The sequence below is a fragment of the Notamacropus eugenii genome, chromosome 1 (genome assembly GCF_028372415.1).
Source record: "Notamacropus eugenii isolate mMacEug1 chromosome 1, mMacEug1.pri_v2, whole genome shotgun sequence".
Classification (NCBI taxonomy): domain Eukaryota; kingdom Metazoa; phylum Chordata; class Mammalia; order Diprotodontia; family Macropodidae; genus Notamacropus; species Notamacropus eugenii.
In genome coordinates this window covers 608,795,478-608,823,138 of record NC_092872.1, presented here as the reverse complement: position 1 = coordinate 608,823,138, position 27,661 = coordinate 608,795,478, and the positions used below count along the sequence as shown (strand labels likewise).

The 27,661-nt window shown below is 36.6% G+C and overlaps 1 protein-coding gene across 1 annotated transcript in view; it reads left to right on the top strand.

The window, feature by feature from the left end:
* Positions 1–27,661, top strand: part of KIF13B (kinesin family member 13B) — a 241,569-nt gene that overhangs the window by 164,980 nt on the left and 48,928 nt on the right. Inside the window, exons 22-33 of the mRNA XM_072634812.1 lie at positions 3,450–3,620; positions 4,873–5,030; positions 7,262–7,394; positions 10,278–10,424; positions 11,697–11,726; positions 14,952–15,051; positions 15,574–15,700; positions 16,444–16,499; positions 18,342–18,466; positions 20,739–20,915; positions 23,094–23,186; positions 27,185–27,337. Of these exons, the coding sequence (XP_072490913.1) occupies positions 3,450–3,620; positions 4,873–5,030; positions 7,262–7,394; positions 10,278–10,424; positions 11,697–11,726; positions 14,952–15,051; positions 15,574–15,700; positions 16,444–16,499; positions 18,342–18,466; positions 20,739–20,915; positions 23,094–23,186; positions 27,185–27,337 (1,470 nt within the window). The remainder of the gene's footprint in view (positions 1–3,449; positions 3,621–4,872; positions 5,031–7,261; positions 7,395–10,277; positions 10,425–11,696; positions 11,727–14,951; positions 15,052–15,573; positions 15,701–16,443; positions 16,500–18,341; positions 18,467–20,738; positions 20,916–23,093; positions 23,187–27,184; positions 27,338–27,661) is intronic.

Sequence of the window (27,661 nt, the reverse complement as noted above, 5' to 3'; positions counted from 1 at the left end):
AAAGTGTCTCTTAAGTTTGTTCAGTCAATCTAGAAATATCCTTGTAACTAACAATTTGTGGATAGAACATTGTTTAAAAAAATCAGCTTTCACTCCCAGAGTGGAGATAAACAGAAGGGCAACATTGCATTTGGGAAATGCCATCTTTGCCATTGAACAGTGGAATTATAGCCTGTGTAAGTGAATTTCACAGCCTTTTTATATAGAAATGAAAAGGGAAAAAAGAAATATAGTGGATGAGAATTGCAGGTCTGCCATAGAACACTGATTTTATTTTTTAAAATGCAATTTAAAAAAGAAAACCTTACAGAATAGATCTTACTGAATTCTCTCTTGTAAGCAGGGCCTACAGAAAGTTCTGTGCTGTCATGACACCTTTTGGTGACTTTTATAACTGCACCTAAAGATTTAAGGATAAAATATTTTTGACGTATTCCTGATTTTGCAAGTTGGATATTGTCTTAGAAAGTTAAATATAAAGGAAATTTTTCTCACGGATATAATTTTTAAAATTGGAAATGTATTTCCATAGAGAGATTTGTCTACACAACATTACAGAATAATTCACTCTACTAAACGTAGCAAATCTTTGTAAACAAATAATGAGATAATTTTCTTCCCAAAGTTTGCAGTTGTATAAAGAATAAGTAAAAATATCAGTGACATAGATTAGGTACTCAATACAGGTGGGAAATAACCATAGTAATCTTGATTTTGATAAATGCAAAGTTCCAGACTCTTGGTACAAGAACTCATTATTTGAATCTGGGAAGACTGGAAAGCAGTTTGGCAGAAACTAGGTATAGACTGACACCTCACATCATACACTCCTGAAAGGGTTAAAATGGGTACATGAGTTAGACATAAAGCGTGATACTGTAAGCAAATTAGAGGATCATGGAATAGCTTACCTGTCATATCTTTGAATAAAGGAAGAATTTATTAACATAAAATGTAGAGAGCAGTACAGGGTGTAAAATGGATAATTTTTATTACATTAAATTGAAAAGGTTTTGCAAAAACAAAACCAGTGCAACCAATTGCCAGTAAATCACTGTTGATTAGAGAAGTGCAATTTTAAACAGCTCTGAGGTCCCACCTCACAGCTATCAGATTGGTAATATAGAAAAGGAAAACGACAAGTGTTGGAGGTGATCAGGGAATGTTGGGACACAACTGCACTATTGGTGGAGTTGTGAATTGATCCTACCATTCTGAAGAGCAATTTGAAACTATGCCCAAAGGGCTATAAAATTGTGCATACCTAGCAATACCACTACTAGGTTTATATCCCAAAGAGATTTTTTTTTTTAATGAAAAGGACCTATATGTACAAAATTATTTATAGCAGTTCTTTTTTGTGGTAGCCAAGAATTGGAAATTGAGGGGATGCCCGTCAATTGAAGAATGAATAAGCTGTGTTATATGATTATGGTGGAATACTATTGTGCTGTGAGAAATGACAAGTGGGTTACTTTCAGAAGAACTTGGGAAGACATATCTAAACTAATGTAAAGTGAATGGGCAGAACCAGGACATTGTACACAGTAACAGCAGTGTTGAATAATGATGCACTATGAGTGGTTTAGCTATTCCCAACAATACAAAGATTCAAGACAACTCTGAAAAACCTACGATGAAAAATGCTATCCCATTCCAGGGAAGGAACTGATGGAACCTGAATGCAGTTCAGAGCATGCTGGGGTTTTTACTTTTTTAACTTTCTTTTATTGTTCTTTGTTTTGGTTTGGTTTGTGGTTTGTTTTTTCTTTTACGACTAATATCGAAATGTTTGCATGACTTCACATGTATAACTTTTATCAAATTGCTTGCCTTTTCAATGATGGGGAAAAGGGGAGAAGAGAATTTGGAATGCAAAATTATAAAAAATGAAGGTTAAAAATTGCTTTTACATGTAATTGGGAAAGAAATAAAATATTTTTTTAAAAGAATGAAAAATTACTAAAGACTCTGATGACTCCCATTTTAGGTGCTGACACAACTTTCTATGGGAGAGCCATAGATTCAGCCTACATATTTAAACCTTGTTTCTTTAGACTCTGTTAACCATCAGAGAAGCACTGAGAAAATTTCATCCAAAATGAAAACTTTTAAATAACTCTGCTTACATGATGTACTATATTATTATTTATTTCTCATAAAACTTAATATTTATAAATCTCAGAGTTTAGAGGGGACCTCTGGATTCACCTAGATATGAATAGAATAACTTCTTATAGCATTTCCTATGATAGGTCATTCATCTTCTCCCTCAGGAATTCTTAATCAGTTTTGTGACATGGACCTCCTGGGCAGTCTGGTGAAGCCTGTGGAACTTTTCTTAGAAAAAAATTCTTTAAGTAGTTGAAGGAAGTGTTAAGTATCAATTAGAAGTTGGTGAAAATAAGAATGTAATTGTTTTTCTCATCCAGGTCCATTGGGCCCATTGGATGTCCATGGACCCCTCATTTAGAACCTCTGTTTTACCTCAACATGTCTCATAATTACAGAGGTGGGGTAAGGGCAGAGAGGAGGTAGTTTTTCCTGAGACAGCCCATTCTAAACTTTCTGATAGCTCCAGTAGTTAGAAATTTCTTTCCTGCTGCCATTGACCTCTCTGCAACTTCTACCTCCTTCTAATAGGTCTATCCTATGTGTGAAAACAGAACAGTCTTTCACATGCAAGTCCTTCTAATGCTAGAAGAAAGCAATTCTGCTCTTGCTACTTTCTTGTTGACATCGCAAATTCCTTCCATCGATCATCTTACTGGGTAGTTTTCAGGCCTCTTACTAGTTTTCCTTCAGTCATCTTGTACACATTCAATTTTTCCCAATCTCCTTCTTAAAATGTGATTTCTGTGATCAGACCAATACACCTTGCAATCTGACCTCAGACTACACTATAGTGTAGTTTGTCCTTGTGTGTGTATACCTCTGTAGGTTTCTTTATGTGTATACACACATGTACATACATATTTATACATGTACATATATTTCTTTTATATATACACTACATACATGTACATACATACACACATACATATGTGTACATACAGATATATAGACATATATGCAAATACATATACATGTGTGCTAACATTTGTTACCTCCGTTCCACTGAAAGACAAATTTAAAAATTTATATTTTAAAACATTAATATGAATTATCATCATCACAAAAATCCTGGGATATGGTCAGGTTGTGATCTCCTGTTTTTGACCTAGTTGTTCCCAGGTTAAATTATTTACTCCAGGCAGAGTAACAGCTAATCACTAATATGTCATCAACTAAAACCCAGGCTTCCTCACTCCTCCTCCTCTGCTTTTACCTTTATACCATAGTGCTACAACTGGACTAGAGGGAAGCTCTTCTAATGCTCAACTTCCGCATTTTCTTGCTGTGCTTTTTGCCTTGACTTTACTGATTTTGAAAAATTCTTTTTCCTACAGGTTAAAATACTTCAAGCTACAGGTTTGCCACAGCACCTTTCCAATTTTGTATTCTGCAAATACAGCTTCTGGGATCAGCAGGAACCAGTTGTTGTTGCACCTGAAGTAGACACCTCATCTTCTCCCACCAGCAAAGAGCCTCAGTGCATGGTGGTCTTCGATCACTGCAGTGTAAGTTTTGTTTTTCAGACTTGCTTGGTTTTAAGACTCCTAACAGAAATGCAATGTACGTATGTATGTGTGTATACATGGGTGAATGCATCTGTGTGTGTATGTTTACAAACAGGCTTTTTTTAGAAATAATTTGTCACTAGCATATGTGAAAAGGCCTCCCCAAAGAGAAATTGCACTGCTTTCTATTTTCACCCATTTTGCATTTAGCACACTTTATTATTAAGAAATTTTTACTTCTTTAAGTACTTCATGTCTTGCCAACAGTTCTCAGATTGTGGTCTGGGAACCTGTGAGAGTTCCCAAGACCCAGAACTATTTTCATAATAATACTAATATTACTAATATAATAATAATACATATAATACTACTAAGGTATCTTAACTTACAGTACAGCAAGTATCAACAAATATAGCCTACATTTGCAAAACTTTGGGGGAGATTTCTTCCTTAATACTTTCTATGAATGGTAAGAGGTGTTGAGACTAACAAGTTTGAGAAATGATCTCTTACATCTTATCTTAGACACCACAGCACATTCTATAGAGTGTAGGCCCTTGTGCTCAAGTCCTAGCTTTGACAATCATTAGCTCTAGCACATTCCTTAACCTCTCTGATCCCAAGACAGCACTGATGATATCCCCTGCTCCTTGGTATATTAGTGGGACACTTTAGTTAAAACTCGTTTCTCTGTTTTGTGCTTAGAGCACTTTTCTGTGATTTTGGCAGTTCTGCGTGTTTGCTTCCATCATTGGGATGGATTATTCCTGACAACTAGAACAGCACGTTGTCAACTCATATGCAGAGTCTTTTGGCTTATTCTTGCCATATTTGGTCTTTATAATTATACTTGTTTTCTTATGCCATTTTAAAAGAGCAACTTTATGCAGAATAAACATCAGATGTAGTTCAGATCTGTTAAGTGCCCAGGTTTTGTAGTTGAAAAGGAATTGTGTGTGTGTGTGTGTGTGTGTGTGTGTGTGTATGTGTGTGTTGTGTACACATATATATATATATACACACACACACACACACACACACACATTTTTTAATGTCAGGAATTTGAAGCCCCCTGGGAATAGCTCTTGACTGTTTAGTCTCCCTATTATAATAATAAAACACCTGACATCTTTTTCTGTTACTGTACTCCATACTAAAGAATGCATTATGGATCAGGTGTGAGCAATAATAGGGCTTTTAGGGAGAGAATATAGCTGCTTTTTCATTAACCAATCTTTTCTGTTCTGTGTAGGAGTTTTCTGTCAACATCTCTGAAGATTTTATTGAGTATCTTTCTGAAGGGGCTTTGGCAATTGAAGTATATGGCCACAAGATGACTGATCCTCGAAAAAACCCAGCTCTTTGGGATTTGGGGATTATCCAAGCCAAAACGCGGAGTCTCCGGGATAGGTGATTTTCAGATGTCTGATTCAGTTATAAAAAAAACGCAAGACATTATTTTAAGTTCACTATGAAGGGCCAGTACTGCTTTTTCTGATGACCATCATTCAGCAGGGAATCATCATTGTACCCCAGCATTGGAAATAGAACTAGTGCTAAAACAGTGTAATTAAGATGCTATAGAAAGCTGGAATATTCAGAAAAACAGAATCCATTTTAAGTCATGATTAAGATCCTCTCCAGAAGATTAATCTTCCTAGAGGAAATAAAGAACAATTACAAAAAAAAGTTAAATGAGCAGGTGTTTCAGATGGAGTGGTTAATGGTTTAAGGTTGGCTAGGGAACTTATTGGGAATTGTTTTGTAATTAACAACCTCTTAAGAGAGTACTGCAATTTCTGTACTTGGTTTCATGTTAACTAATTGAGCTTTATTTGGAAACCTCTTACTTTCATGTATTCAAGCAACGTGTGTGAAGGGAGTCAGATCTGATTGTTGATCAGAATTCTGTCCTGATTATAAGAAGGTATCCAAAGGAATTTATGTTTCTGTATCTCTCACTATGGTTAAATAAATTCCATTTTGAGCAACAAATTTTGTTTGGGAATTAAAGGAAGTATGTTTTTGAGTATAAACTAGAAGTTACCATATAGATTTGTTTCTGACTCTCTTAATTCAATTTTCAGTTCAGCAAACAATTACTACTAAGTGCCAGTTACTTGTAATATAGTATCCACTGAGGATACAAAGACAAAACCCCCAGATTTCTTTACCTCGAAGGATTTATATTCTTCTAGGAATATGATGTGCCCACAAGCAAACAAACAAAAAGTAATTTGAAAGGGGATAGAGTGCATAATAACTAGCATATATTCAAGAAGGTCATCATGCAGAAGGGTGGCTATCACCTGAGCTGTGCTTTTTAGGAAGCTGGGATTCTGTAAGGCGGAAATGCATTCCAAACTTGGACCACTTTTATAAGGTATAAGCTTACAGAACAGTGATCAGGACAGAGATCTTGTGAAGTGAATAAGATGAAATAAAACTGGAAAGGTAGGTGGGAGAAAGATTGGAAAGAACTTTAAATGGCAGATTGAAAAATGTATATATTCTTCTAGAAGCAGTAGGGAGCTACTAATTTTTTTTGTTCTGTAGGGGGCCCAGTCTGATCTATGTTTTAAGAATATCATTTTGGTAGTAGTGTAGAGATAGATTGGAAACGGTAAAGACTATAGGCAAGAGAGTCCATTAGGAGGCAATTACAATAGTCCAAGAGATCGAGATGTTTTGAACTGAACAGATTATAGACCTTCAGAAAAGGCGATAAAGGGAAGAAATGATGACACTCAATTGCATATAGGGATTGATGTGGAGGGAGAAGCCAAGGATAAGTCCAGGTTTGTTGATTTAATGGCTTTGGTCAAATCATTTAATCAAAGGGCTTTAGTTGATTTGATTTAATATGTTACTTGTCCCTCCTAACTAGTCCCTATCTACTCTAAGGTATTTAAGATTTTTGAGTGACTAGATATAGTTACACTGTCTTCCTGAAAAATAACTGAACAAACAAGTTTAAGCCTTTTAAAAATGGCACTTTTACATCAATTTGTTATCAACTCAGAAATCCTTTTTTGCTGAGATATTAATTCTGATGGAACTGTTTCCAAATACATTTAAAATGAGTTCAGCTGTGAAAATATCTTCCTTGACTTGCTTGAGTGTATGGACTCTACTACTAATTAGTAAATATCATCCATAACTTGTTCTCTGAAAGAATTATTTAAAGTCTTACACTATAAAGTTACCCATCTAGATTTCATGGGAACTTTAGAAGTGTCCAGTTTCAGTTCCTTCAAGCTCTAACTTCATTGTTTTAAAGACTATTATACTGATTCCTTGTGACATTACTGCCATAGGAACACGTAGGTAGGTAGTAAATAGCAGAGGATTCAGGTTCTGTGATGCCACGTTCATTGCTTTTTCCTTACATGAAACTGGCTTCTCTGTAACATTGTACCAAATTGTGTGTCCTGTGGAATATTAGTGATATTGCAGATTTCCTTGCTTAAGTGTAGAGTCTATAGAACTTTGTTTCAGAGACTCATTATTTTCTGATATGGATGTTGTATGGGTGATTATAGATTTTTCTTTTAGACAGTAAGAGTGCTTTATTCATCTGCTTAGATAAAACATTTTGTAAAATGGAAAATCTGATTTTAAAGCTCTTAAATGTTTGCTAGATGGAGTGAAGTCACCAGAAAAGTAGAATTCTGGGTTCAGATTCTGGAACAGAATGAAAATGGGGAATACTGTCCAGTGGAAGTAGTTCCTGCAAAGGATGTACAGACTGGAGGAATTTTCCAGCTACGGCAGGTAAGGTGATTGGAGCCACAACAGAAATGTCAGTGTTGTTTTCTTTGCTGAAACAAAGACTTCTTTCAGATTTTGTCCCCTTGAAATTGAGTTGATTAGTATTATTTAGATGAAAAATTTGAAAAAGAAAGTAAATCAGTAAACATGTATTAAGCACCTGCTATGTGCCAAATGCTATGTTAAGCACTAAGGAAACAGAAAAAATAGGCAGAAGGCATTCTTTGCCCTCAAGGAGCTGCAGTCTGCTGTTTCAGTTTGGCTACGGCCTTTCCCTTTCATGTCCACCCATTCCTCTTTCATTATGTTTTCTATAATAGCTGTAGGAGCTTCGGTTTACCATCATTTGTTGACAAGTTATATACTATTTATGAAAAGGTATGATAAGAAATAAAATATCTTCCTTACCTTCAAGGGAATTACAGCATGATTACCTAGAGTAAATAAGCAGCAAATAGAGTATCAACAGGGGCAAAATGTTATAGTGGGAAAGTAACTGGGAAAAATTAGTCTGTATACATTACCATGTGGGGAGCGGGAGCTGCAAGAGGCTATTAAAAGCATATAATACAATATGCATATAAGGTTAGGAAATAAGCTTTGTGTCACATACACATTAGTGAGATTTTTATTAGAATATTTTATTGTCTTCTGGTAACCACATTGAGAAATTAGAGAGAGTCTGGAGAAGTAGAGATGAAAATGATTCAATAAATAGAAAAGACATCTTAAAAAAAATGGGAAGAAAAGAGCGCCTCGATGAACATAAATGGTTTGTGTGAGGAAAGATGGTGAGGGAGTTATTTTTTTGTGTGCCCTCAGAAACCTAAACAGGAGATAATGGATTTTAATTGAAGCAAAAGTTGTTTGCATTGGACATAAGGTAGAATTTGAGTACTTTAAGAGGCCCTAGAACTCTAGAGCAACTGTCCCTTATTTTATTGATGAAGGAATTTAGACCCAGAAAGGCTGAAGACTTACTTAAAAGGTCTTCAGGAAGAGAGACCTCAGCTCTTTGTCCTGGCACATGAGATGCAGATCCCTAAAGGCAAGCTTAGAATGGATCGTCTCTAGCTCTGAGAGTCACTTCTTGTTGACTTAATGATTTGTTCTTAAATAAGTCGTGAAAGATCATATATTGCAAGTAAGCAGAGAAAGTTAAGGAAAACTTCCAGAAAGAAGTGAGTTTTTAATTGTGTTTTGATATTTCATGTAGGAGAAATAGCATGAATTAAAACATTGAAACTGTGGGTACAGGGACCAAATAGGCAGAATTGACATTAACAGAAGGGGCTGAATTAGAGAAGTGTGTGGATCACTTTGGAGGGTATTGAATGCTATTGCAGCTTTTTTTTTTTTTTTTACTGGTAAGTGGGATAATGAGAACTTTGTTTAAAAGAATTATTCTTGTAACCATATAGAATTGGTTGCATCAGAAGAAGATTGGAGGCAGTAGCTTCAGTTTGGTTTTTAGAATATTAGTTATGAGAAAAACCTAGTCTTTAAATTTAACCTCCTGACTGATAGCTGTGCCCTCCTGTGCTGGTCAAATTGAATGAATGAAAAAGTCCCTGCTTGCAAGGAGCTTACATCCTTATGAAGGAGACAAATACATATGCAAGTCTATACAGAATTAATACAAAGACAATCAGTACAAATATGATCGAGTATTTAACTACAAGATTCTTTGACAGGGAGAGCACTAGCACTTGGGGGAGGTACAGGAAGGTGGAAAGAAAGAGGTGTGGTATGCGTGTGAGGCCCAGGTGAGGAAGGCAGGGCACAGCCAGATCAGAGACACTGAGATCTCAGGCGGAGTATTATTTGTGAATATAAGGAAGACATTTCAGGGTGCAGGTAGGGCAGTAATGTACACTGAGGCCAGAAGGAAGGTGGGGTAAGGTTGGGAAGGGCTTTAAAAAACTAAACAGAAAAGTTTAGATCTAGAAGTTTAGCTAGATGGTTACTTAGTAAAGTTCCCATCACATTCATAGAACTTGGTAGTTAATTTGGGCTTTGCTTAAAATTTTTTTTAGAAGGTTTTCAAATTGAGAATTTTTAGTTTTGGTTAATGCAGTTTTGCCCAGTTTGGGAAATGAATTTTTAGGTTCATCATATAGATTATATATTAGGGTCTGGAGTCTATCATTTTATGTGCGGTGTAGGGAAGAAAACACAGCCTCCCAATTTTTAGCCAAAATGTAGTTTAACCTCTTGTGGGAAGTCAGGTTTTTTGGTTTGGTCAAACTTTGCTTTGTCCCTTGGCCCCTCCCCCAAAATGACAACAATAAACTGCTGTTGCAGCTTTATGAATATGAACTAAACTATGTGAGGACATTATCAAATTTATTTTTAGTTTTTTTGCAGTACATTTGATATAATATGCAAGGATAAATATTAAATCAAGAGTCATCTGTATCCCATCTGTCCAAATCAAGCTTGGTAGAATCAATCAGTGCCCAACTTGATTTTCATGATAAGACAAAGCCCTAGGCAACTAAAGACTGTTGGAAAGGGAGGAGACCAGCTTACTTGAAACTGTAGATTCATATGCTTTCTTCTCTTTTCTATTTTGAGGTTTCTAAAATTATAAGCTAATTTTGAAGAGTATAATTTGGAATGTTTTCTTTTAAGATCCTGTTTCTTGGAAAATATGCGCAAATCTTACAGTATTAGCCTTGCATACTAAGAACTAACTCCTGAAGTGAGCTGCTTTTCCTCATTGATGGCTCTTGCTACATCCTCCTTTTTAAGGATATAGTTTTTGCTTTCTGAAATGTTCAGTGATCCCAAGCCAGCAGTCTTTTGAACTTCTACCTGTAGAGGTCTCTCCATACTAAGTTTTTTGATGATTTAGGATCTTTGATTAAATTGTCTCTGACATAGGGGCAGTCACGACGAATTCAGGTTGAAGTGAAGTCTGTGCAGGATTCTGGAACTTTGCCATTAATGGAGGAATCCATAATGTCTGTTGGTGTGGGATGTGTAAAAATAAGACCTCTGCGATCCCCAAAGACTCAGGAGATTTTCCATGTAAGTGCCATTTTGTTATAATGTTCTCATTGGAAAAACAGTAAAAAAAAAAAAAAATACAGTCAAGGTCATCACTTAGAACATCCTAGAAAACTTTCCTTCTCAGGATGGTTCTGTCAGTGTATCATCCTGTTTTCCTTAAATGTATTTTTAGTTTGTAGCATTTTGATGAAATCAGTTTGCTGACTATAGGGACTCACCAGGAATGATGGCAAGATGAGAGTTAAAACATTTCCGCAGCCAGAAACCCTAGTTTCTAATAATGATTAGTCTTGTCAGATTTCCCCAACCCAGTGCATCTACCTCCTACTGGATTATTCAGACTAATTGCCAGTAGGCACTTAATTTCCTCCAGTGAGTGAGGATATAAACCCAGCAGGGAAAGTACCATACAGGTTCCTGGAGAAGGCCTGATAAGTGTTCCTTACCTTCTCTTCAGAACCTCACACATTTAATTTAGAGCTTCAGGAAACAAAAAAATCCTTAAGGGCCAAAGAGGAATGTAAATTAATCAAATTAGAAAATTCATTAACCTAACTTTAAAAGGAGATAAAATATATGAAAAGATTCACCATCAAATCAGGGAAAGAGAATGTTATGACCTGATGTTAAAGCAGCACTATGTGAATGCTAAAACAAATGACAGAGCCTGGGTCATATTAGACTGAGGCTCTATAGTTCTTGAAAAGGGGCTGCTTCAGTTCCCTTGATAACTATGGGAATATTCTGGGAAAGCAGTGACATGGACACTTAGAACCACAGTGTGCTGTCTACAGAATCAGCATGAGAACTTTCTTGCTATTCCCCTGCTCTCCTTTGGGCATAGGGGAGTTAGCTTCTCACTATTACTATTTAGATGAGTGGGTGGGAGGTATCTGAAATAAGAATGCTTTTAAAGATGGAATGAATTTTAGGACATGAAGACTTTTTAAAACTTAAAAAACTTTTACCTTTATGGTTTGTGCATAAATTCACAATTAATGGTCATAAAACACATGATTTTTTTGCCTCTTTTCAATCATAACTGCTCTCAATTTGACTGAATTTGGTCAGTGCATTTCAGCTAAAAGATAGCCTTGCAAAACCAACTTGACAGCACATGCTTTAAGAGAAGTAAAAACTAGTGTACTCATCTTTTTTATACCTTATTGAATAACTCAGCATTTTAATCCACATGATCCCCTTAGGCCATAAATAATGAGGCCATCCTTTTATAGATAAGGCAGATTTCAGGTGTTGATGGGAATTTTTTTAAATTTCATTTTTCTTTAGGAGGAAGAAGATGACATGGACAGCTACCAGGTAAACTTTTTATTCATCATTTTTATTATCAAAATGTATTATCATTACGTACTCAACTGTACAGAATTAGATGCTGTATAAAGACTATGCACACTTGGACTCATTGGATTGAATAATGAGTTAATTCAAGATGCACTTGTATTTTTGGTGTTTTATTTCTTTTTTGGATTTAGCAGACTTTTATTCTATTAAAGATGTTTAGGCCCCAGCAGATGGCATGGAGGTGGGAAGGGAAGATATATTTGGATTTTTTAATTGTTTCAAATTAATTTTTTCTGATTAAAAAGCATTTATTTTCTCTCCTTCTCCCCTCCAAAAAAAAAAAGAAAAAGAAAAAGAAAAATCTTGTAACAGATACGCATAGTCAAACAAAACATATTGGCCATGGCCAAAAATGTGTGTCCCATTAAAGTGTATTTATTCCACCACCTCTCTACCAGGATGTGGGTAGCATGCTTCACTGGTCCTCTGGAATCATAATTGATCATTGAGTGCAGGTGGTACTTAAAACCATTTTATTCATACTCAAAAAATGGCTCCAAAAGTAAACTCAATTTAATCCTTTTAATGTACTGGGAAAAGAGATCAACAACTGTATTTCTTAAAGCTCCTTGCTGTTTTAGCACAGAAAGGACTAGCCGGGACTTTTACTGCTAACGGCCTAAACCCTTGAACTTCTGGGTGGGAACTTTTGTCTTTTTGCTATCATATTCTTCCATTACTTCATGACTTATTTCCTCTCACTTTCCCAAAATCGTAAGCCTCCTGGCAAATCCCCTCTTGTCAGGAAAGAGTTTTATTTCCCTCTCTTTTCTCTGTTTGAGCATTGGTTGGGCTTTCTACTGTTAGTTTCAAGTAGGACTAGAACCCAAGTCAGTAGATCATCATCTCCTTCTGTCCCTACACTCCAAGGTACCAAGTACATCAGGAAATATAAATCTACATTATTTCTTTACTAACATTATTTTCTTAGAATAATTTCCTCCTAAAAAAATTTCACACCCTAGAATGTATTCCTGTCTTCTTTTGTTGTATCTAACATTGGTCATGAAAATTCTCATCAGGAAGGGTGCTGTTGCTCTGTGGCCTCTTTAATAGCAGAGATACTTCCGAATGACAGAAGCAGCCTGGTGAAGCCAAGTTGGTGCTAGTATCAGGAGGCCCAGGCCTACATCCTGGCCCGCTCTGTTGGGAATCCTAACCATGCCCCATAATATCTCCAAGTCTCTGTTTCTTCATCTTCAAAATATACTTCTGCTGTCTTCTTCACAGATGGCTTGCTTATGAGCAAAGGGCTGTGTACTTTTAAAGTACTCTGTAAATTATTGTGTTTACTCTAGAGATATTATCTCTAGCAGTAATAGGTACAGCCTGAGAATTAGAGTGCTTTACACATAATAGGTATCCTCTGTTTATGGAATAAATGAATAATTAATTTAAAACTTTTGCTAATTTTATAATCAAATTTGTAAATCAGTGACTTTCTGAAATCAAAGCATTAATAAAATGACATGGGTGAAAGAAGAGATTATATTTCTTCTCTAAACACTGTTAAAAATTTATTAAATGCTTAATAGGTGCCAGGCACTGTGCTAAGTACGGGGATGCAAAGAAAAGTAAAAACCATGCCAACCCTCAAGGAGCTTACACTCTAATGGGTGGAGACAATATCTAAACAACTATATACAGACTAAGTAATCCCATAGGGAGGGTACGTGGACAATCATGTATTATATTCAGCATACTGTAATGGTATTCAGCATACTTTTTTATGGTATGATTGAGCCATGAAGTGTTCTAGTTAATCAGATATTAAATTCGCAATAGTTACCATCCTTGGATTACTAGAATTACTATATGATAAAATATACTTTAAATTCAGATTAAGTATATTTTAATATTTGATAATTAAGAAGGTATTTTCAGCACCTTGTTAACTTTTAAGGTGATCATTTTGAATTTACTGTAGTTCTGTCAGCAGATTATAAATATGCTTTATTTGAGAATCTCCATGGCCAAGAGAATGTCATGTAAACCAACATGTATTATATTTATCTTCTCCTTTCTTTCATTCCCATATTTCTGAGACTATTGCTGTGAGTAGGCTTACTAAAAATTTATGTTATCTTTCATAAAAAGTACATTTTAATATGGTAGCTACCATAAGTTCCTCTGACATGAAAATTGTCGTTAGGTTTTATAAATCACTGTTTTATAAATTTGATTGTTTCTAAGATTAGCAAACTTTTTCTACCCGGTTATATGTACCTATGAGGCAAGAAAAATAATTAGATCCTTAGATGAATATAATTCTTTATCCCTCTACAGAGAAAAATGTAATCTCACTTGAAATGGAGCAGTTATTTAGTACTAAAAAAACTGCCTAATTTTCAGATTGGCATCTTTTACCCTCTAAAGATTGGTCAAGACTTGGCTGTTTTTAAGTTGTTTGTTTTGGGTAAGCTATTCTTCTCATTCAGCTTAAATAGCAATTTTTATTTTATTATGGATATAGAACAGAGTGGCTAAAACCAATGAGACATTCCTAGAATGGAAATTCCTAGAATTGTGTGAGTTACTCAGTGTGGCCAAATTTCAGCCTCTTATCCATGACAGTTTTCCTTTCTACAGCATGCCTGAAAAGTGAACCTCTGATTTCTGCTTCAATACTTCTCCAGATTCACAGCCTAACAAGGCACCACATGTGGGGTTTGCAGTAGTTTTTAAGAAAATATCAAAAATAACTAATTGATTTAGTAAAAGGAATTCTGAAATGGCATTAAGGACCAAAGACATTAGATTCTAAAAAGCTTGAAGCCCTGTCTCTTGAGTTGTTAAAAAAAACAACTGACCTTGGTCCTAAGTCTTGGCATCTCTTTTGATGCTGTAACTCTAAGATACTTTGGTATGACCAAGGCTGAAAAAAGATTTAGACTGGGATCATAGCAGGTAGTAAGCTGGAGCAAAATAACTCAGAATCAGGAAATGAGGGTTATAGTCTCTCTGGCCAAAGCTCTCTGTGTTTCTCTCATGTATAAATGAAGCCTAAGGACTAGATTCTGCCTTCCAGCTCTAACATTCTGTGAGTCATTGGTAGGGAGAAAGACTAGAACATTGTACAAGGGATCACACTTTCAGTACATTCTGCCACAGAGGAAAATAAATTAACTTTGGCTAGAAAATTTTACCTGGAGTCATGTCCGCTGATTTACCTTGTGTTTTCAGGATAGGGATTTGGAGAGACTACGCCGAAAATGGCTGAACACTTTAACCAAACGTCAAGAATACTTGGACCAACAACTACAAAAGCTTGTCAGTAAGCCTGGTAAGAAAAGGGCAGTCAGGGATATTTTTCTCAGTGAATGGTATTATTCCCACTTGAAGCTGTTTGAATCAAGATCCAGATAAATGAAATTACTTGGAACAAGTCAGAACTGCCCTTGTTTTATTTGTACCATATCATTTTACAGAGGGACATTCAACCTGTTATTAGTTGCTTGTGTTTCAATATAAGGCCTAAAAAAACTAAAATAAAGCTTTCACCCTTCTGGTTAGGAATATATCAGTTCAAAAGCAGATTTTCCCCTGAAGCACCTCCAGAAAAGTACTATAATTATAGTTCTCTATGTAAGAGAGTCTCTCTCTTGTACAACTTGAAAATGTTCCGTGAACCAGAGAAGTCCTCTTTGAGAGGGCATGTTTGAGTTTCTCATGTTTATCCTGATGGCCAGCATGGTGATAGGGCTGTTTTACTTGTGAAGAAGGAGATGGTTTGTGCCAGTGCCTAGACTGCCGTGAAAATGGCCTGTAAGATTGTCTTTCTTGATGTTCTCTCCTGCTATCACAGATAAAACAGAAGATGATGCTGACAGGGAAGCTCAGCTTCTGGAAATGAGGTTGACTTTAACTGAGGAAAGAAATGCCGTCATGGTCCCATCTGCTGGCAGTGGTATCCCTGGGGCTCCAGCGGAATGGTAAGAACAGATCAGTGGGCCCCTCGAATCCTGAATGTTAACTATTCTGTCATTCTTCATGTGGGTTTTCTGCCACTGCTTTCTCTAGTGGCAGAGTCACAACAAGTGTACAGTGGAAAAGTTGTTTAAATTCCGAGACTATGACTGATTGTCATAGGTTGAATAACTGTAACCTAAAAATGTTTTTATTAAATAATGCTATTATTGACCAGGGTAATTAAGACCTTCTGAGAATGTGAATCAATATTTAGTACCACTCCACTTAGCTTTAAAAAAATTAGTTAATATGTTAATTACTGGGTTCATTCACTTAAAAGCCTGCTTGGTCATAATAAAATTATGTCTCTAGGAGCTTTGGGTTTGGGGAAAGCTTAAGTTGTTGAGTCAGCAGATATTCCGTGTCCTTTTAGAAATGGTAAAAACAGTTAAATTAAACCATATGGAAATCTCTCTGAATTTGTATAAAAGAGTGAGCAAAGGAAAGGGCTCTTATTATAAAAAGACGTATGTTTCTTCTAAGAGCAAGTCCTCTTAGAGGATATGAAAATTACATAGGCTTGAGCTGGTGAAAAGGAAGAAGCAGTTCCCCTGAGGTCCTTGCAGCATGAGTAATGGTAAATTAGAGCAAAAAACCAATACTCAAGGTTACTTCTGACCTGACCTGCAATAGCGCTGGATGTTTTCTAGGTCTGTGTCCTGAAGGACATTCTTCATTAAATTGGCCACCTTCTCTTATGTCCTAGGACTCCAGTGCTTGGTATGGAAACTCATATTCCTGTCATATTTCTTGACTTGAGTGGTAAGTCTGGTGTTTTCAGGGGGTAGGTTTTTCATGGGATAATGAGATGTTCTAGTATGACTACTCACGATAGCTTTAAGATTTACAAAACCCCTTTATTTTTGTTGTCTTGTTTGATCCTCACAACTCCAATTGGATATTATTTCTATGGAATATTATTATTACCATTTTGCAGATGATGAAACTGAGGCCCAGAGAAGTCATAAATGGTCACAGACCTAGCAGTTATCTGTGGCAGTATTCAAACCGAGGACTCTCGTGACTGTTTCCACTACATGTTGTTGCATTTAACAGTTAACTCACAAAACATAAAATTATATAATATAGCAATCATTAAGATAAAAGCAAAGGCACAGCAACTATGTTTATGCTCAAGGAATGAAGATTTTTTTTTAAACAATAATATGGTTGTTAGCATCGAAAAACTCTTCTGCTGCTTCCTCTGTGCCCTCTTCTCATATTTCCATCTGCTACAACTCCCAGTGATGTGTATCCTGCTCCCTTGTCAGCTGATGGTGTGATATGGGTTACGCTCTCAGAATCTTTTCCTGTTTAACACTTTAGAATAGATATTTGAAAAAGAGTTTCTGTGTTTGTCCTCTCACTTCAGAAGGGCTCCTAACCATCTGCATTTTCATAGCACTTTTCCTTTTCACATTGCTCTATGAGCATTAACTAATTAGTCTTCCCATTATTCCTGTGAGTTATACTGTTTATCACAAACTATAATTCTGATTTGAAATAGGCTGTTTTTACCCAAAGTAAAAATGCTTTTTCATAATAATATTTCTGCAAAATAAAAAGTAGGAAAGGAACTTTTGAGAAATTGAAAATATTTATAAGATCAGCCAATAAACTAAAGTAGCACCCATCAGCCCCCCAAAAAGTACATTTTGGAAAGAAGCTGTACTGTGTTCTTAGCTATGTAGATCAGAGCAGTTTGGTTATACATGGCATTTTTTTTTTCTCCAAAGAGCTCAAAAGCACCATGACCAAACAACTTTAGCACTACATACCCCCCCCCCCCCCCTAAAATAGAAGGGGAGAAAAGCATTTAGTAGAATTTTCTTTCAGTGTTTCTTAATTTGAGGAAGATTTGCCTTTCCAGGTTTTACCATAGGAATTCAGTAGCCTCATGGGCTTCTAAGGATGAATTTGTCTTGATTCTTAGATTCCGTGATTCCCCACAAGGGTAGGAAGTGGTAAGTTCCTCCAAAGAGGAGAATAAAGAGGGAGTGACCATGGACCAATAAAACCCAATTTAGTACAGAAAATCTCTGATAGGATCAGAGCTATTTCACTTTGCCCAGGGAACCATAGATTGTTGTACTTCCATAGGCCCAGAAAGACAGTTCAAGGTGAATACAGGCTGTAGAAAATCTTTCCAAGGCTTTCCCCTGGTTCTAGAGATTCAGGCTATGCACTTTATTGGCATTAAGAGAACTGTGATTCCAAACTCATTTGGCCACTTGGCTGCTGTGCAGGACTAAACTATCAGATGAGGTGCCACTCCCCTCCCATCCTAATTCCTTCTATATATTTTCTCAAATTCAGAACTCAAGTGCAACAGTTAAGGGTACTGACGTTAGGTGCCTGACCTTTGTGGGTCTTGGTTGTCCGCTTAATCTTTGAAAAGGGAATAATATTTCACCTGCCTGAAGACAAGAGGCTGGACCAGATGATCTCTTGAGGTCCTTGTCGTCTCTGAGATACAGGATTTTAGTGCAGAGAATGAAGGGAAATTAAAGTAGATGAATATAGATTAATTGCATTGATTTTTAGCTGAAACAAGTGTTATTGTTTTGACTGATTTCTGTACTTAATGGTGACTTTTTGTTTTAGCTGATGATTTCAGCTCACAGGATAATCTTGATGACCCAGAACCTGCAGGATGGGATGCTACTCTCACTGGTGAAGAAGAGGAAGAGTTTTTTGAACTGCAGATTGTAAAACATCATGAAGGAGAGGTAAAAAAAAAAAAAAGACACAGGAAGGTCAAATAAGGAGTAGTTTCATTTCATTAACCTTTCCATAAGGCTCCTAAGGGAACCAGCTAGATGAGCATATGCCAGTGCTCTCAGAATGTATAGTTGAAAGCTCCTCTTTAGAAATTGTAGAAAGAATAGAGCTTGACCATCAAATTAAATTTAGTCAACTCTTGATTTTCTGCACCAGTGAAGGGGGAGTGAGTTTCAGTAATTGAAATCAGCAAATGATCTACTAAACTTGGTCAGGGACATGGCCCTGCTCCCATGGGAATTAGGAGAGTAAACTGTTCACCCATAGAAAACCTTATCTAAGTGGGAGAGTAAACTGTTCACCCATAGAAAACCTTATCTAAGTGGGAAATGAGGTTCCTGACATAGGAAGCATGAAGCTCTTTGCTTCCCAGGCTGTGTTCTCACATCCGATATTAGGGGTAAGGATTCAGGGTATAACTTCTTAAACTGAGTGGAAGGAAATCCTGTCCTAGGAAGCACTCCTCTGTTAGGGTGGGAATTTCTGTTGTCTCTCTCCTGTGCTGGGTTAGAGCTTCAGCCCAGTTGTGGTAATGCCATGGTAGGGGGTGGTATTAGTAAACCATTCAAGGTGGAGCCTGACAGGATATTCAGCTGCTGTCTTGGGCCTAGGTAGGTGGCCCACATGGGTAACCTGATAATACTTGTCATTGAAAAACTTAAAATGTTTTATACAGGGTGCTTTAGGTACAGTCTAAAAATTTGATCCTTGTAAGAAGTCCTGAGGCAAGGTAATACAGGCATTACTATCCCCATTTTGTATATAATAAGGCTGAAGCTCAGAGAGGTTAAGAGATTGGTCCACACACACAGCTAATTGGTGTCAGAGTTGTGATTCATATCAAGTTCTTTCTGAAGCCAAGTCCAGCCCTCTGGACTTTGCCGTGGTGCACTGAGGAAAGCTTGTAGGGCACATGAATGGTTAACTGTGCAGATTATTTAGACAAATAATGTGGAAGAGACTGCATATTTGGATTAATTGGGTTTTTAAATCATTGTAGTTCCAGTAAACCAGGTTTCTATTTTTCTATACAGTATTCCATGAATTTCCGGTACATATTGATGATTATCAGTAATGACTATTAGCAGAGCTTTAAATTTCCCTTCACTAAGTTTCTTGGGATGGCAGGAAATTTCAGTGTGCGTACCAGCAGTGAGATGGATTCCCCATTCCTAAGCTGTTTAGTAAATCACTAAAAGTTAAAGGACTGAGTAGATACACAGAGTAGGTGTGATCAAGGGGCAGCAGATTTAGGCCCAGCACACCAGTGCTCATGGCAGCCACCTCCTCACTCATGCCAAACTAGCTTGCTTTCCTGGCTCCTCCTCCTTGACATTTTTCAACCTTTATTGCGACTGAGTAATCAGTTCCTGAGAGTAAAATGCTCCTTAGCACGCACAAGAACTCAGACTAGGCTAGTGGGCTACTTAAGTTAATTTCCCTCAGGTGACTGAGCACTGTTTTCAGTTGTAATTTTTGCCAGTAGTTCAGGACAACCGGTTTTTTTTTTTTGGTTATAGTCTTCCCTCTCTCCATCCCCCTTCTCTTTTTCTGATATTTATTAGTCTCTGCTACTCAGACTTTATAATGTATGTCTTGGGCCTAAAATAAATGAAAGATATAAGACTGTGGATAAGAGTTTAATAAAAATGAAAATGGTCCTAGTCTTTCACTTTTTCACATTACTGATGTTTCCTGCCATTAAATGAATACTCATTTTGGTGAAGGATAAATTGGGGAAAATGGTGTAATTTTATGCTGGTTTGTTTGATTCTGTTTAAAACTCCAATCCATCACAAAGTAGGTGTTTTCAAGGACTAGTTTAAGTTTCCTGCACGTTTAACAGTTAATCTAGAGTTAATTATTGGAGCTGGAGATCCGTTACTAGCAGCTAGCATCTGCTACATTAGAATCTTTTGTCCAGCCCACAATGTAAATTAATCCATCTTGAATTCTAACTTCTGATTTTTAATCTGAACTTAAAAGAGCAGGCTTATGCCCTTTTCCTAACTTAAATTAAACCCCTCGTGTGTGTGTGTGTGTGTGTGTGTGTGTGTGTGTGTGTGTGTGTGTGTGTGTGATTTAAGAAAAAGGATAAAGTTAGGCAGGGACATATGCTTACGTGTTGTTGTCTCACAAGATGAATGGGGTTCCCTTAGAGATTTCATGTGTATTTTTTCATTCAGAAGACGACATTTTTTTCCTCTTTGTTTTCTCCAGGCAAGAGCAGAAGCCTCATGGGACTCTGCAGTACATAACTGTCTTCAGCTTAGTAAAGGAGCCACAGCTGATGAAAGAGTGTTTCTGATTGTAAGAGTGACAGTCCAGCTCAGCCATCCTGCTGAAATGCAGCTGGTGCTCCGTAAGCGAATTTGTGTCAGTGTTCATGGCCGCCAGGTGAGTCTTTAACTTCAGGTGGAGATGTGACTTGAATCAAAAGAATAGCCATGGGACAGGATGCATGGAATAAATCCCCTTGATTCCTCTCCAGAGGATGATGAGAGGTGATGCAGTGAGCTGCCAGTGGCCATTCTTCTCTCTGGTCCACCACTACATTATCCTCCCTTTTTACTAAATGCTCACTGATTTTACTGGCTCTAGTCTTCTGGCTGACTCACAGGAGAGGTGAATCTCTTTTTTTGTTCAGTAGAACTTCTGTGAGAGGAAAGCCAGAGGCCCTAATTTTGCCCAGAACATCACAAGCTAAAAGACCTACCGAAGGGTTACTCATTTCTACTTGGTTATTATGCTTCCTTCTTTCCCATTACTATGTCTGCTGGGAAAAAAAGAAGAAAAGATTTGTTTAAGCATTTAAAAACTCTTCTTGTACCTGACCTGCCAGAGGGCTGCATTTCCAAGATGGATCTTAGAGCTTTTATACTCCTACTGCATTTTTTAAAAAGGTTTTCAAGGAACAAAAGGAAACTAAACCCTAGACAGATTTTAAAAAAATAATAATTCATTTAAAAGAGCACAGTCATGGCTGACAGACCACCAGATGTAATCTCCACCCCTAAAAATTAATCTTTAGTTCTAAATGTCACACTGATATCAATCTTTGAAATGAAGACTGGCTGTAATGCTATTAAAATCGCCGCTCTTTAGCTTGGCAATCCAGCATCAATAAAATCCAGGTCATAAGGTTAGTTGTAGCTATATGTGTTGTACCACCCATTTGCTTGTCCTGTCTCTCCTTCCTTATGAGCCTGGGAGAGATTTCTTTAAAAAGATCCAGTTTGTGTTTCAGTCCTAGAGGTCTGAGGTTCCAGGGACTGATATGTCTAACCCAGCTGCCCCCTACATCAGGATCATTAGCAGAAACTGGTTGCAAAATAGATTATTGTGGAGGTACCAAGCTGTCACTCATTTTGGGTAGGTGGACTAAATAGGGATTCCTGCATTTACCTCCAGGTCTTTTTACTTGGAGGTGCCTTGGCCATGCTATTTTCCAGTTCTGAAAATGTATTGAATGTAAATTTGGAGCGAGATGAGCACTTCTTTGTGATACTGGTACAGAGAAGTCTCTTCGATTCCTTTTCAGTAGGTAACGGAAGAAACTAACATGCCTGTAGCTTTTTAAGAGAATGGAAAACCCTATAGCTGTTTGTGTGTTTAGTGGTAGTGACTTAACTACTGCTGATCCTGTTCAAGAAAATGAAGTCTTGAAATGGTATCTTTGTACTTAGAGAAGCTGATAAGTTTAAAAAAATGTAATTTACTGAGGAAGGAGAAAAGCTTTGGCCAGTAGGTTTATGTGGTGGTGTATTATTAAGCCTGACAGTTTCATGTCTTAGAAATGTTGCTCTAGTGGGGTCATTTCATGTCTGATTTTTCTCTTCTTTCTCTCCCCTCACCCCCACCAAGTCATCAGTGTTAGTTAAATATGCTTTCATTTTTGTCTTTATTTCTATTTTTGTCTCATTTTCAGAATTATTTATTTTAACTACATTCTGCACTTACATCTGATCTCTTTAACCTCTTTAGGATATATGCTACTAGCAATATTTTCAAATGAGTCATCTATGCATTAATTCAACAGTTCAGTTCTTAACTGTGCAAAGAGCACAGTCAGCATAAACAATGACCATGCACTCATAAATCATTTTTCATACTGATTCTACTTTGGTCAAGAATTTAATGACCGATCTTGTCAATATTCATGGCATAAGATGTCCATCGTGCTGGGGGGAAAACTGGAAAAGAAAGTGTAAGATTACAAGCCTTTGCTTGAATTTGCTTAGGAGGTTGTTTTGCTGTAGCAATATTCTTCATCTTGTAAGCCAATTAGTTACTTCATATGTCAGTGCCTAAGATGGTACCTTTACTTTTATTTCATACAGTCTCTATTAAATATGATCACCCCCAAAATAAAATAGAAGAAATAATAGACTAGATTCGGCTGGGGAAATAAAGTAGTATAATTTATATTTATAAATATGTGATGTAAAATAATATAATAAGTTCCATATAAATGTAATTTGTATTTAACATACATTCCATTCTTTATATTGTGTAAGGAATATACAATTTGATAAGGCAGGGGAATAGTGCATCTCCTGTTTTATTTTCCACCAGGGTTTTGCTCAAAGTCTCCTAAAAAAGATGTCTCATCGAAGTTCCATTCCTGGTTGTGGAGTCACTTTTGAAATTGTCTCCAATATCCCAGAGGTAAGTGATCTTATAGAGTATAAATTTACCAAATACTTAAAGGAAACTATAGTAAATAGTAATAAAATCACAAAATCAGAATTTCAAGAATGTATGGAAAAAACATATTTAGAGGAAAAACATTTTAGGAAACCTAGGAGAAATCAGTCAGCATCCACTAACTGCTTACTGTGTGCACAGCAAATAAGAAGTGCTTACTGTCCTAAGTGCTGAGGGGAAAAAAGCGAGGAAAAGTCTGTCCTCTCCATCATAATGGAGAAGACAGTATGATACAATTAGGGACATACCACACACATACAGTATTGTGGGAAGGTAATGTTAGAGAGGAGAACATAAATAGATTTGAATGGGAAAGGGACCATGAAGAGCATCCTGGAGAAAATGATATTTGACCTGAGTCTAGAAGGAAGCCAGAGATTCCAAGAAGTAAGGAGAAGGAAAAAGCATTTAAAAAGGTAGAACAGCTAATATGGGAACGGAGCAGGATATGTGAGGGCCAGGATGGTTGGATCATATAGTCCCGGAGAAGAAATGAGAGTAAGGAGACAGAAAAGGATCCTGTTGTGATGAAATTCTAAAATGCCAAACAAAGGTGCTTATATTTGTTTCTAGAAGTAATTGGGAATCCTTGGAGTTTATTGGGGGCAGCTAGGTGATCCACTGGATCTCTGTCTAGCACTCTTGCTGGGCTTGGAGCCAGAAAGACTCGTCTTCCTGAGTTCAAATCTGGCCTTAAACATTTATTAGCCATGTGACCTGGGAAAGTCACTTAACCTTCTTTGCCTCAGTTTCCTTATCTGTAAAATGAGTTGGAGAACGAAATAGCAACCACTCCAGTATCTTTGCCAAGAAAACTCTAAATGGGGTCATGAAGAATCAGACACTACTGAAATAAATGAACAGCAACGAAAGGAGATTGGTAGTGGTACCATGGTCAGAGCTGTTCTTTAAGAGTATCACTTTGGCCACTTTATGGTGGATAGGGAGTTGTTGCACTAGTCTGGGTGAGAGGTGATTTGGACCTAGACCAGGATGGTAGCCATGCAAGTGGAAAGAAGTAGAGAGCTTTGAGAAGTGTAATGAAGATAGGAACAAGATTTGTCCATTGATTGACTCTGTTGGTGTTAGTGAGAATGAGTAGTATATGGCACCAAGGTCCTTAACCAGGGTGACTAGCAGGATGGTAGTGCCCTTGAATAGTAATAGGTAAGTTTGGAAGAGGAGGAGATTAGAGGGAAATATAATGAATTATTTTAGACATTCTTAATTTGTAAGGTCTTTGGGATATCTAGTTTAACATGTTCAATAAACAGTTGTTGACAGGTCTTAGACCTCAAGACAAAGACTTGGGCTAGATTTATAGTTTTGAGAATCATCAGCATGATGAATATCATTGATCTCATGAGAGCTGATGGGATGCCCAAGTGAGATAATGTGGATAAAGTAGCAGTTCTCAAACTTTTTGGTCTCAGGGCTTATTTATGTATCCTCAAAAATTATTGAGTACTTTCTCAAAGAAATTTTCTGTATGTGGATTATATCTAATGATATTTACCAAGCTAGAAGTTAAAACTTCCTAATATTATGAAAATTGTTTGACCTCATGGACCCTCTAAATGTATCTCAGGGACATGGGTTCTCAGACCACACTTTGAGAACTACTGATTTAGAGACGCAAGAGCAAGGTGCCCAGAAAAGAGCTCGGGAAGAAAAAAAGACCAAGGGGAAAAAATGTTAAAGTACTGCTTTGTTGGTATTTGATTTGAATTAAATATTCCTTTTGAAAAAAAAACCAAAACAAATTCTCACCATTCCATGGAGAAGAGCACAGATTTAATTAACAGTATTTGTCAGCAAAGAACTGTTATCATTTTTTGTTGTTGTCAAGAGCTATATAACTTGGGATTTTTAAGTCTTTTTTTTTAAATTTTAAGTGTCTTAATGTCACTTGCAGGAAATGTGTTAAATGTTTATTGATTAAAATCATTTTAACATTTGAGCAAATTTTGTTTATTTTCTTAATGATCACCTGTTGGAAACGTAACATTTGTTCTGGTGTGGTACTTAGTTTGTGTAATTAGAAGATAATTCATAGTTCATAATAGCTTTCTAAGTAATATGTTAGAACTGTGGTATTCAGCTCTTTCCTAGAACCCCTATTTCTTTCTAGTTAAAATTAACTATTTAGCCCTACTAACTGATGTATGTAATGAGCCCTCTCAAACCCATGCTCTCCCATTTGCTTTTCCACGTTGGCCCTTTCCGTTGAAGTCTTTACCTTTTCAAAGATATTCTTGGGCTATTGTCAGTCAGTTTGCTTGATTATTTGTGGATTTTTAAACAAGTGACATTATCTTTGTGCCCATCTACTGATTTCTTGAGCCCCAGTCTTTTTGTATCTTCCCAAGACACATTGTAAAGAATGCAGAGTTTTCAGGTATGGCTGAGAAAACTTCACTAATATTTTGCCATGTTTCATTTTTTCTGTACTTGAAGCTTCCCTGTCTTTTCACTTTTATTTAAAATTGTTTTTATTCCTCTTCACGTGAATTGACTTTTAAAGGAAAGAATCATGTGGGAAATTGCTTAAGGATAAATGGCATAGCCCTAACTGGCAAGCTATGAATATTCAGCTTTTAATGAAATATAAGTTGGCAAACAATAGTATTTCCCCATTATAAAATATTTCAGATGAAAAAAGAGAGAAAAATCCAAAGAAGAATTTATATTCTAATTACAGTTTAGATATGATTATTTATTAAATCAGAATGAAAGCCCAACTGAGAAAATAAATTTCATTATACCATAAAAGAGCTATGGAAAACAAGGTCAAAGCTTACATTGCAGAAACTATCATTAAAAAAAAAATTCAGCATAGAAGGGTGGTTTTAAAATTTGAGAAGTGCAGCTCCTTTTAATATAAATAGTAAGCATTTTATACTATTCCAAGTTATAATGCTAAGGATGCGAAGCCAAAAATGCAGCACTCCTTGCCTTCAAGGAGCATTTTATTCTTGTGGGAAAGTTGTTCAGCATTGCTCAACAACTAATGTTGCATTACCATTACTTACCAGATTTGCTCAAAACAAGCTGGTACTTTAATATAAGTACTCCTCAACTTACAATTTCCCCCTGACTGGGAAACATCTCTTCATGGACGTGTGGCTAGCTGATACTTAAAGGAAAGGAATACCTTCATGTGAAAGCTTCATGAGGGATATTTTCCTAAGCAGTTGAGTCCCTATGTTTCCATGAAATGGGAGCCAGTGCTTCTTGAAACTGTGATGAGAGAAGATGCATTTCCAGAGCACACCTTGCTTGGAGCTTCAGGCTCCTGAGGCCTGGGATATGGGTGAACAGTGAACATGGGTCTGCCTCCCTTCAGGACTGTTCCCTATCCAGTCTCCTTCATTACTCCTCCCTTGTCTCCACTGCTTCCTCCATCCCCTGAATTCCTCAGGATCCTCCTTTGTGCCTTCATCCTCTGTGGTGGAGAGACAGGTTCCACAAGATTTTTTCCTGGTTGTGTACTATAGTTCACAGCTACCTTAGAGGAAAGTATTATCACTGAGCTAGCTCGCATAAATCTATGCATACCTTTGTAGAATGTGGTATTATATAATGACAGGCAGAAATTAACAGAATAACGTTATTGAAGATATTTAGCATTTCAGTGAAGTTTTCATATATATGTGTATGCAAATATGTAGAGAGAGATAGTAAAAATATATGTAGCATTTCAGTTATCAGATTATAAATAAATTTTTGAGGCTATCCTGAGAACTTAAACACCAATTATATAATATTTTTCTCTATGAAAATATTTCAAATTACAGATAACTGACTTACAAGTGAGATTCTTGGAAGATAATTCTACTTAATTTGAGAACTTTCTGTATGTGCTTATATTCCTCTTATTGTACAAACTAAAAAGTTTTAAAAATAGTTTCTCCAGTGGAGCTATTAATTTTAATGGAAAAAAATTTTCCATTTTCCAGGATGCTCAAGGAGCAGAGGAACGAGAAGCATTAGCAAGAATGGCAGCTAATGTTGAAAACCCGGCCTCAGCAGACTCAGAGGCCTATATTGAAAAATACTTGCGGAGTGTTCTGGCCGTTGAAAACCTCCTTACTTTGGATCGTCTTCGTCAGGTCTGACAATAGAATGACCTAACTCCATGCTGGTTGGGTTTTGTTTTGTTTTGTTTTTTTAAACTGCTTATGGGTCCTCATTATAATAGCGATTGTTTAGCTGAATTAAATACATTCACTTCAACTTCTCATCCACTAAATCTCTCAGAACATAGGTTACTTCTGGGAAAATTACTGCTGAGAGGATTGGGCAGGAAAGGAGGATTTCGTTTATTCTTGTTATAAAAGTGTTTTCAAATCTCTTTGAAAGGAAGTACTATTGCTGACCATCTCCAAAATTTTTAACAGGGCCCTTATCTTGACTAAGCAGAAATGTCTTTTGCA